The 11,349-nt window shown below is 49.3% G+C and overlaps 1 protein-coding gene across 2 annotated transcripts in view; it reads right to left on the minus strand.

Annotated features, from left to right (window-relative positions):
• Positions 1-9,145, minus strand: part of DOK5 (docking protein 5) — a 126,511-nt gene extending 117,366 nt beyond the window's left edge. Inside the window, exon 1 of one of the 2 annotated variants that reach the window (XM_081148480.1) lies at positions 8,904-9,145. In XM_081148480.1, coding sequence (XP_081004606.1) covers positions 8,904-8,969 — 66 coding nt within the window. In that variant the 5' untranslated portion in view covers positions 8,970-9,145. The remainder of the gene's footprint in view (positions 1-8,903) is intronic. The other variant, XM_081148481.1, reaches the window with a different exon arrangement.
• Between the last annotated feature and the right edge of the window lie 2,204 nt (positions 9,146-11,349).

An 11,349-nucleotide genomic window follows, 5' to 3' on the forward strand; every position in this document is an offset into this window, starting at 1 on the left:
AGCCTTCAAATTTTGTATCAAGTGTACATATTACCTATTTATTCCCCAAATCATCACATAAAATTTAACTTTAAGGAGGTCAATCCAAACCTCCAGCATTAATTGCTATATCCCAAGAGTGAATTCGCATATTACATACCAACAGTAATTACGTAACAACGAGAAATTCTAGAACGTTCTACCACAAACCAGCTGGGATCTAAGTGCAGTTTTCTACTTGTCTGCTTACATTGGAATACCCCATTCTATTATTCTGACCTGCAGTAGAATTATTTGTTGATCCAATCAGCAAATACTGAGCATTCACTATGGGCTGGAAGCCGGGAGACAGCAGTGAGCACCATAGCCAAGGTCTTCGGTCTCCCAGAACTTACATCCTCGTGGGAGAAAACAGAACCAAAAACAACAAAAAAATAAAAAGGAAACTATCTGGCACAAAAATAAGAAAATTAATCTTAAAAAGTCCTATGCACACCCTAATATTAGAGCAGCGTCCCAGAGGGATGTAAGGGGCAGGTCACTTTGAGGCAGGAGGTAGAAAGCTCAAACCTGGGTACCAAGAGGGAACCGCCGGCCAGGAGAAAATCAGAGAGGAGACAAATTCAAAGGACTAGACCTCTCCAGCGGCAAACTCTCCAGAGAAATGTTCCTTTCAAACCTCACTCACACAATGCTTTGCACCCGAATTAATAGCTGTTGAAGACCAGACGAGTATCGTAACATCTAGCTTTGGGGCCACTGCCAGTGAAGGACAGCCTAGGCTCAAAAGTGGCTCTTTTGCAAATGAGCCCAAATATGTGGATATTGCCAGAAAGCAAGCTGGAAACTGCAGAAATTGTTCAAAGGAAGGGTCCCTTTTGCTAGAGGATTCACAGAGGTGTGATTTCATAAAGGTTTTCTAAATAGATTTCTCTTATTAAGTTAATGTGTGGCGTTCAGATAATAAAATGCATTTTAAGAATCTAATTGCTTTCCTAAACAGTGAAACTTATGTTAAGTAAAAGCTTTGAATTCAAAGCAGTGTTTTAATTTAATTTAAGTTAGTCCATTCATAAGACAGGCTAATTTCTCTTTCTATTAATCACTAAAGTATGGTATGTATGAATGAAGGGAAGTAAAAGTTTAGGCAAATCTGAGAAGTGGGTGGGTTTTGGGGGCGAGAAGTGACATATCCATCTATCGTGGTATCAGATGGAAGCTCCTTAAGAGGATGGTAGTGAATATAAGGGGATTTTTTCTTAAGACTCATATGTCTGAAAAAGATTAATATCCAGAATATATATTTTTTAAAAACTCCCAAAACTCAACAGTTAAAAAACAAACAATACAACAGAAAATGGGCACAAGACATGAATAGGCATTTTACCAAAATATAAATGGAGATGGCAAGTCAGCATGTGAAGAGATGTTCAACATCGCTACCCACTGGGGAAATGCAAATTAAAACCATTATGAGGTACCAATACACACATCAGAATGTCTAAAATAAAAAACAGTGACCACACCAAAACCTGGTGACATCGAACTCTGGCAAGGGTGCAGAGAAGGGGGTCACTCACACACTGCTGGGCGAATGTGAAAACAGCTTCCACTGCGGAAAGCAGCTTGGCAGCTTCTTTAAAAACTAAACAAGCAACTACCAGTATAATCCACCAACTGTTCTCCTGGGCATTTACCTAGAGGTGTTACCACCAAAGGGGAGGCTCTTGTCTTTTCCTGGAGAGAAATTGCGAAGGGGACAATAGTTAGAACAGAAAAGGTTTATTAAGCTTTAGGGCGAAGAGACCGAAGTGGATATGGCTCCCAGGCCTTCGCCAGGGCTGCATTTATATGGTGCTGGTGAGTCCTGTTTCCTGGTTCACCTTCCAGGCCCCTTTGTCAAGCTGGCACCAGCTGGCACAAGCGTAGTGGGCCTATGTGCTCCAATATATTATGCATGTCTCATTAGCATTTTAACTCTCCACCCAGGAGTGTGTTTTTTACTACTATAATGAGCGAAGGTCACCAAAAGGACAGTCATAAGAGCTGCTGCACAAGCACAATTTTAGGGGCTTCCCCTAACCTGATGGCATCTTTTCTGAGGTTGAAGGCATTCCTGGCCCTGTGACTCACTGGGAGGGGGAAACAGTATGTGCTATTTTGGCTCTGTGCTCGCATCCAGGCCCCTATCACTTCCTTGCAGGTGGCCTCCTACAGAGGTACGAACACTTATGTTCACTCAGAAACCCGTACACAATGCTTATATCAGCTTTACTCATAACAGCCCCACACCGGAAACCACCCCAAATGTCCTTCAACAGATGAATGGCCTAACAAATTATGGTATATCCATGCCGTGGAATACCGTTTAGCAATGAAAAAGGAATGGACCCTTGGTACCATGACAGTTTTAAAGGGAGAGAAAAAAACAACAAGCCCCAAAGCCTGCAGACTATATGGTTCCATTTATACAATATTCTTGAAATGATAAAATTGTAGAAATGAAAAACAGATTCATGGTTGCCAGGGATTCAGGGCTGTGGGAGGGGAAGCAGGGGGGGCAACCCTAACAGGGCGAAAGGGAGGAGCCTGTGGTGACGGAATGTTGTGTATCTGACTGAAGCAATGTCAGCATCATGGTTGTGTTGTGATGCTGTGCTATAGGTCTGAAAGCTGTTAGCACTGCAGGAAACTAGGGAAAGGACATGCGATGTCTCTGTATTCTTTCTTACAACCTACCATTATCTAAAAATATATCATAATTTTTAAAAATGAGCCAGAGGTTCTTAACCTTTTGGAAGATACAGCGGGTGGGTGGTGAGAGGGGTCCAGGGAGGTCCAGATCTCTTTAAGAATCTGATAGAAACTATGAATCATCACCTGAGAAAGACTCCCTGGGTCCTCTCCCTACAGCCTGTTTAAGGGCTCCACTCAAGAGCACATAATACACACAGCTCACATGCACATTCTCTGGGATCCAGGGCACGAACAGAGGCTTAGAACTGTAGGAAAATACGGACAGTCCCCCGCCTGCTCTGCTAAGTTCTGCTTCCAGATACTCACCCAAACTTAGCGATCTGTATTCTAGAAAGAAGCTATTTTAACTTCGACATTCGCATGGATCTGTGGCATTTCTAAACGCACAATTGCAGTTTGAAATTCTCTGAAACAGGGGCTTGGCAGGAGGGATGCAGCAGAATCTCCTCCTGGCTTAGAATCTCCAAAGGTTTATTTCCACCAACTGGAATCAAATGCCGAGAGTAAAACCAAATGTGCCCCTCCTCATTCCACAGACACTGAACGGGGGAGATCTGCAGATACCTTTCGCCTGACTATTTGACCCGTTACTGAGACTAGTTCACCCTCAACTATAGCGAGTCTACGAATCTCCAGTTAACAACACAAGTCCAAAATCAGACTGTTGATTCCTTGAGGATGTTGACTGTGCCTGTCTTATTTAAAGCGGTTCATCCTGAGCTTAACACTAGTAGGCACTCAATAAATATTTGATGAATGATAAAATGAAAGCAAATATATCCCACATGAAAACTAAATTCCTCAAATACCAAAGATAATGATTTCCCGACAAAAATCACCAAACTGCTAAAAAAATAAATATTTCTAGTCTTCTAATGAATACAATTAAAAACCCACAGTGGCAGATGTGGGAAAAGCATCGCATCAGTAATTTGGTTTATGTCTAAACACAAAGTCCCTAAATTGGCCATTCTTTGGATAAATCAGTTTTGGGTGCGATGATTAAAGGCTCACTTCATGCATAATTAATCCTGTCACCAGCAGGGACCACTGCGTGGCGATGATTGAAACACCAGCCGAAGGCACTGCTGACACGGACACGGGGACTCAGATTCATATTGGGCCAAAATGCCGCGTAGTCTTGACTCAGGCCTGTGTCCTCAGTCTCTCGGACCGTAAATCTCGTGACTGGCAAAGTTATCCTCCAAATCCCTTCCTCTTAGGATAGAAAAGCCACACTCCATGTATCTCACTGAACAGCTGTGTGGCCTGTGTGCACGAGCATGGACATATACTTATGGACTGAGAGTATCTGCTACGATTATTCTACTCCTATGATTTTCAGGTCATGAGTATAACTTTGTCATGGTATCATAAAAAATGCAGATTCCTGGACATCTCTACATCTAATAACCCTGAATGAAATATGAACACCTCTCTGCATACTGGATCAGAGTTAATAGGGAAACAAAGGGTAAGAAAATATGTCTCCTAAAATCTGGCCACTTACTAACCAATTTTTCAAATCCATTCTCTGCCACAGGGAAAGTCCCCCAAGTGAACAGAAATGCCTCCCAGTCTGAGGCGCTCGCTCAAAAAAGCTGATGGAGATGGTTTTGCCCTGGCCTTGATGCCTTTGCCACTTACCTCGGGATGGTGAGCAATCCTGCAATGGCACAGTCCTTCTACATCTGGCATCGGTGCCAGGCAGTGTTTGTGCTTATGTGTTAACTACTTCACATATACGAAGATTGCTTTCCTAACGAAACGGCAAGCTCTTTGAGGGTGAGAGCTACTGCAGTAGGAGCCGTGAGAGTAATCACCAGCTGAGGGTCCCCGTCCCTAACAGCGTGGGTTAGGAGTGACAGCAGCAGTAAACATGAACTGGGTTTCCACTGTATCAGGTTTCCTCTAAGCCCTTTCCCGAGGATCATCTATCAGGTGGGTATTATGAGTCTCCCTATTTTTATGTAGACTGAGGCTTACAAATGTTTAATAACTCATCAAAAGTCGCATAGCCGGTTGCTGAGTGGGGATTTTAACACAGTCCCATCAGAGGATACGCTTTTAAACTATCCATAGTGACATCTTCTTGCATTCACGCAAGACATCTTATCACGTGCCCACTCCGAGCCGGGCACTGTCCCAGGCATGGGTTTCAGCGATAATATAAATAAAAGATAGAGAATTCCCAGCCTTCACGGAGCCTCACGTGCTATTTGGGGGAGACAGACAACCAACAAGTAAACTATACAGGCCAGCGTGTGAGGAGGGTGCTAAGTGTAGAGGGAACAAAGGTAAGGGGCATAAGGGGAGGGGGAGAGAAGAAATAAAATAGGGTGTCTGGAAGGCTTCGATGAGAGGGTGGCATTTGAGGAAAGGCTGAAGGAAGAGAGGGAGGGAGCCAGGAAGAGATACGTGGGGGAACAGCATTCCAAGCAGAGGGAACAGCGAAAGAAAAGAGTTGGAGCCAGCCTAGGAACTTGGGCTTTTACTCTGAACGGCAAGAGAAGACACTGGAGCAGCCAGGGAGACAGACTGGGAGGTTACTGGGAGGAGGTGATGGGGTGTGGCCCTGGGTGGTAAGAGTGAATGGTGAGAGAGAGTTGGACTCTCGGTCTATTTCAAAGACTGAGCCCACAAAATCTCCTGGCAGATGGTCTGGGAGTGAGAGCTAAGGGAAGGAGAGGGAAATGATCCGAGGTTTCATGACGGCTTGTTTGATTTGTCCCGGGGCAACTAAAATGCTGGGACCTCTAGCGGCTGAGACGCAGGCTCCAGGAGAAGCAGGTTTGGATGAAGCAGTGGAGGGTTAGGGTGCTTTAAGTGGGAGGCAGCTGCGGGTCGCCCAGGTGGAGGTGTGGGCTAGACAGGAGAGGAGCCCCTGGTAGAAAGAGCACAGAGAGGTCACCTAAAGGCGAATAATCGAGGGCACGGGCCACGTGTAGGTAAAAAGACTAAGTCTGAGCTTCAGCTCGGAGGTTTGGATTATGGACAAGCCATAGCAATTACTGATTGGGACAGTCTCTCCGCTGCCAAAAAGGAAACCAAGTGACGACAGTTAAAATTTACCACCTAAGCCACACACTCCGTCAGGTTAATGATGCGCAATTTGTCTGGTTCACCGCGCGTCCAAGGATACAGTGTTAGGGCCTTCTGGGGACTAGCCACATAACTGCAGGCAGCTGCTCCCCTTCCCACTCCACAGCCCCCCACGCAGTAGCATGGACACGCCTGGACAAACACCGTCCGGGCACTGCCCGCCGCCTCCATGAAGCGACGGAGTGTAAGCTAGAGAACAAAGATGTGAAGATACTGGGATTTTTGAGTTAGGAGAGTTGCCTTTCATTACGATTTTCTATGTTTACAGGAAAAAAGTCAATGCATACTTGATTCCTTAATCACCTAAACTGGTTAGGATCTCCGCTAAGGATGAGCACTTCTCCACCATCTTCTCGAATAGGGATGGTCTTAGAATGTTTCCTGTCCCATTAAAAAAAAAAAAAATCACTTAAATGTATGTAATTTGTAAAAGCTTCATCCAATGAGACAGTCTCCAGCTGCATAAACATTTATGCCTTTGGACACCTGAAAATATGAAAATAAAGACCTCAGTAATCCCTCTATCCTTCCACTGATTCTAACTCATCCTTGATTATACTAAAGAAGTAAGGCCGTCGGAATCAAAGCTGCATGCTTTCACTGCACACTCACAGGTATTATCTGATTTAATGCTGCCCACATAACTGGCGTTCACCATATAGATTGGAAAACTGACGCCAAGGAAGGTCAAGGGTCACAGAGCTGATGAGTCATAGAAGCAGAATTTGCTCTCTTTTTCCAAACCCAGGGAGCGTTTCTTGGCACAACAGCTGCTTACCATGAAATGTTGTTTTCTTGTTTAATTATAAACCCTCCCAAGCATGGTTCTAGTCCACAGACACTTGTCTGGGTTCCATTAATAAAACCATGATGTTATGAGTTCCTAAAGAGGTTTATGAATTGCAAAGTCATGCATTCACTCTGTAATTCAAGGCCTAGTTCAAAGGGCACTGACTGGCGCCCACTCCGTACAGATGCTACGCCCTTCCTCTCTCTGAGACTCACACCCGTGGTATGTGGTTCCAGGCTACTGCAGCCTAGATGACCACCGTTAGCAGGTCTCACTTGGAACAGAGGTCGCCTGTACCGTTTCCCCGAAGCATTTCTCACCATTACTTGCAGTCTCCATTCAAAACTCTAGTTAGCACTGTTTTCTGACAACTATGCAATCAGCCTCCTTGGTTTATATAAATAATTTATATCGCAAGAACACTTTTTAAAAATTCACTAGTGATAAAACGAATGTTAACAAAGAAGACCAGATTTCTTTCATTATATTTTTGACCGTTTCACTCCATTCAACAGATAGTCTAAAACCACTGTGAGTGTTAACAAAATGAATACACCCTGAGAAAGTATACTGCTCGCTGGCATCCGAAATACTGCAAGATATAAAACGAATGCAAACTATATTTCCTTTCCCTCTGCTCCAAATATCTGTCCATAAACACTGGCACACACAGAGGACTATATTGTGTCAGTTGTAGTAATATAGAAAAATAATCTCAATTACCATAAGCTAGAAAGTTGTGGCAACTAGTCTTTCAAATAAATCACCATGTGTCACAATTTGGCATAAACTCCGATCCTTATGAATAATTCACATGGTGCACATTAATAATGCATGTCCTCTCCCTACTGGAATGCTCCCTAGCGCAGAAGGGCTGTCTCTGAACAATTTCCTCAATTGACATGATGGAGTTCATCTAAAATTAGAACGGTGTTTCTAATGCCGCCTTCACTACTGTAACACCCTGGCTTGCCCATAAGGTTATCGAGAATATGAAGTTCCCATCATCTCCTGCCTTTCCCTGAGAGTCCCTCAGCTAGGTACCCCAACAATAGTTGCTCCCGCTGATGAGCTTATCTGCATAGCAAAAAACGGAAATCAAAGAAACTTAGGCAGGGCCCTAGGGATTGGTTAGTTCTGCGACATTTCTCCCTAATTATCTATTCACAATAACAGGGGATGCAACTGCTAAGGGGGGGGGGGGGTAAATAGGAGGGAGGGAGGGAGGGAGGAACCAACACAGACCGGGCAAGAGTTGTTAATAATTACAGATGTTTCCCATGACCAGGTTTTCCTTCCTAGCTGTTTACCACGGTAAAAATTTCAATGTGCAGTAAAATTACCTGGCACATAAAGAAAGTCCAAAGACCAAAAGGGAGGAAGGTGCCCCGACGACATCTACTCGTAAAGAAGACACCACTGTCCCGCCCGCGGGGGCCACTCCACGTCACCGCCGCGTTTATCACGATAAAGTTAACTTTCCTCCCCCACCTCCGGCCAAGTGCGCACAATAAACAAAGGCAGCAACGACGCCGCCACGCAAGGTGACGAGAAACGCAGCTTTGACACGGCTTGAAATTTAAATAGAAAATCATTCCGGCATCCTGCCGCTCCCTCTAGGATTCCTTTAGGGTCACTCGAGCCCAGAATGACTGACGCCCATCGGTGAAAAGGGGGGAAGAGAGAGAGTTAGGAGAGGAGCCATCCCTGTGCCACCATCTGCGCCCTAAGAGTACCCTCAGGTTCATTCATTCTCTCCTTCAGCACAAATGCGGGGAGCACTCGGCAGAAGCCGCCACCCCGGCTAAGGCGGGGGCATGCAGACTCGGCCAGAGGCACCCAGGCGCCTGTGCCAACCCCTGGGCCGAGGCGGGTCACTGCCCTCCAGGGCCCGGAGTCCAGGGAGACCTTCCGGGCGGCAGGAGCCCCCCCCCGGGGCCGGGGGGCGCTGCCCTGGTCCCGCCCGGGCGCCGACCCGGCCCCTGGAAAAGTTAAGTTGGCGGCGAGTGGGGAGAGGGCAGCGGGGCGCCCGGCTCCCGCTCCCACGGCTACCGACGGGCTCCAGCGGCTGCAGAAGCCGAACCGCGGCCACCACCCGAGCCAGGGCGTCCGAGGGCTGGAGACGGGCCCGACGCGCGGAGACCGGCCGGCCGCCGGGCGCGCGCCCTGGACGCGGCGGGAGCGGCGCGCAGAGCCCCGCGCGGGACCGACCTCCCTGCGGAGAGGCTGGCGACGCGGAGACGACCGCGCCGGCGGAGAGAGCGGCGATACTCACCCCGAGGCGCCGGCTCCGGATCCTCACGTACCCTTGCTTCACTATGTCATTAAAATTGGAAGCCATCCCGGACAGCCGGCGACCCGCGCGCCCGGGCGCACGCACCCCGAGCGGCTCCGGGGAGGGCGGGGGCAGGGCCGGGGCGACGCGGGCGGGGAGGGACCCGGGGAGGCGGCGCGGCGGCGGCGGCGGCTCCGCGCGGCTGGAGAAGGCGCACCTCGCCTCGTCCGTCCCCCGCCCCCGGCCCTGAAAGGGGGCGCAGGCTGCGGCCACTCGGGGGCGCGGCGCGAGGAGCGGCTGGGCGCCGGCGTCAGCTGACTCGCCCGCCCGCCCGCCGGGAGGAGGGGCGGCGGCCGCTCGGCATCCTGCGCGGCCGCCTCCGGGCCCGGAGCGGGACGGGGGGAGGACGGAGACGGCGCAGGAAGGGGGGCCGCGCGCCCCCGCCGACACCCCCGCGCGCTCCCGCGGCCCCGCCCCCGCCGCGCTCCCGCCGACTCCCAGCGACCCCGCCCGCCCCGCGCCGCGCCGACGGCGGGGTGACGCCCCCTCTCCCCGCCGCCCGCGGCTGATTCCAGGAGGAGAGGAAATCTCACTTTTCCCCAGCCGCCGCCTCCCCGCCGCCTCCCGCCTCTCCCCGCAGCCGAGTCTCCCCTGGGAAGCGCTGGCTCTCACCTCTGCTGTGGTGTCTGGGGAGGTGGTGCTGCCAGGGTTCGCCTTGACCTTGGCGCGGGAGGGCAGGGAGATTGCCAGGGCTTAAGCTACTGGCTCCCTGGGTTTCCTTGGCATCCCGGACCCAGCCCTGGGTGATTTCATTTTGCCACATTTGTATTGTCTTTCCCACCCGAAGGTGAGTTTCCCTGGGGCTGAGACTTGGTTTCGTGGTACCCCCAAAGGCTGGCCCGGAGCAGGTGCTCAGTAAACCCTTAGTGCCAGGCCCGTTCTAAGCCCTGTACCTTCTGAGGTCGGTCCCCCCTTGTGTAATTAGGTACCAGGTCCACATTTAGCCTCCAGAGCCTGGCATGGAGCTCCTGGGTGTAACCACTGTGGGTTACGGCCTAGAGAATAAAATTGAAGGGGGGCCAGGCTAGGCACTCACAGGGCTGGACTTCCCCACTGGCCTTTCTTCCTGAAGCAGCTTGAGCTGACCTTAACCGCTAACACTTGCGGGGTGCCAGGGTGCCAGCCCTGTCAAAGGAATGAGATGGATACTGGCGTCCACATTTTACGGAAACCGAAGTTCAGAAGAGGGAGAGACTTGCCCCAGGTCCCACAGGGCTCGGCTGGTAAGCACCGTCCTATAGCCCTTCTGAAGAGCAGGTGTCATGGGGGAGGGAGGCTACTAGTTGGTCTCGAGGAGGATCTTGCTAATAATCATTTGCACGATCCACAAAGGCCAACAGCATCAGAGACCTGACAATCCTTGTTCACCGGAGGTGAGCAAACCGAGGCTGGGGGACCGCTGGTCAGAGCTATTGAGAAGAAAATCCATTTGTTCAGTGGGCTTTTTGACCTTCTGACGTTTGAAGACCCTTCAACTCTAAGACTGTATGACTCTTTTCTCACTGGGACACTAGCGTTTTGTCACCTTGGTTTGATGGGTGTCAGTTAAAGGAGAGAAAAGCCCAAGAATGTGTCCTGGGAGAACTGAGGCTAAATTGGGACAAGCAAAAAGCAAGGTTTCGGGCAGGGAAAGCTCTTTCTGCCATAGAGTAAACTGACAGCTGTCATCGGGTTGTCACTCGAAGGAAATGATGCTTTAAGTTTAAACCAAAAGAGGAGGAAATTTTAAAAATTATTAAGAGAATTCGTTTTGAAGGCTTAGAACTTTAAAAACACAATACTGTCCATGGTTGCCGTGAAATAACCTGCTCAAGGAAGGCATTGGTCCAGTACATCGTTTGTAGACTGAACCCCAGCATCGTGGAAACAGTGAGGGAATTTGGGCAGGAGGAGCTTGCAGGGCCTGGCTCGGGATCACGAGCACTTACGGACAAAAGCTGAGACTGAGAAATCTGGCCCTTGGAAGTTAATGTTGAGTATAACCAACACCCATAAATAATTAAGCTAGAAGTGAGGAAATGGGAATCAAATTAGAAAATATCAAACTAGATGTGGAGAGACAGAGATCTTTCAAACTGCAAAGTTGAATTCTGTAGCTGGTTTTATTTTCTTGTTTTGGGCGAAGTCAAACTGATACGCATGCAGGATACACAGACTGTGCCACACTGTTCACGGGATTGACGGCCACCGACTCTTTCCCCTAACGTGCGGGACACAGCGGGGCGGGAGGGGAAGGGAGAGATCACAGAGAAGCCCCATGTACGTGGTGGGCACAGGGCTGCAGGGCTCCCCAGCCACACACCACCGGCCGGACAGACAGTCCCGCACGGTTCCGGTGCGCTGGAGATGAGTGAGACACACAAACATCACTGTTTCAACCCCTTCT

This window comes from Miniopterus schreibersii, assembly GCF_964146895.1.
Source record: "Miniopterus schreibersii genome assembly, chromosome: 10".
Taxonomy (NCBI): domain Eukaryota; kingdom Metazoa; phylum Chordata; class Mammalia; order Chiroptera; family Miniopteridae; genus Miniopterus; species Miniopterus schreibersii.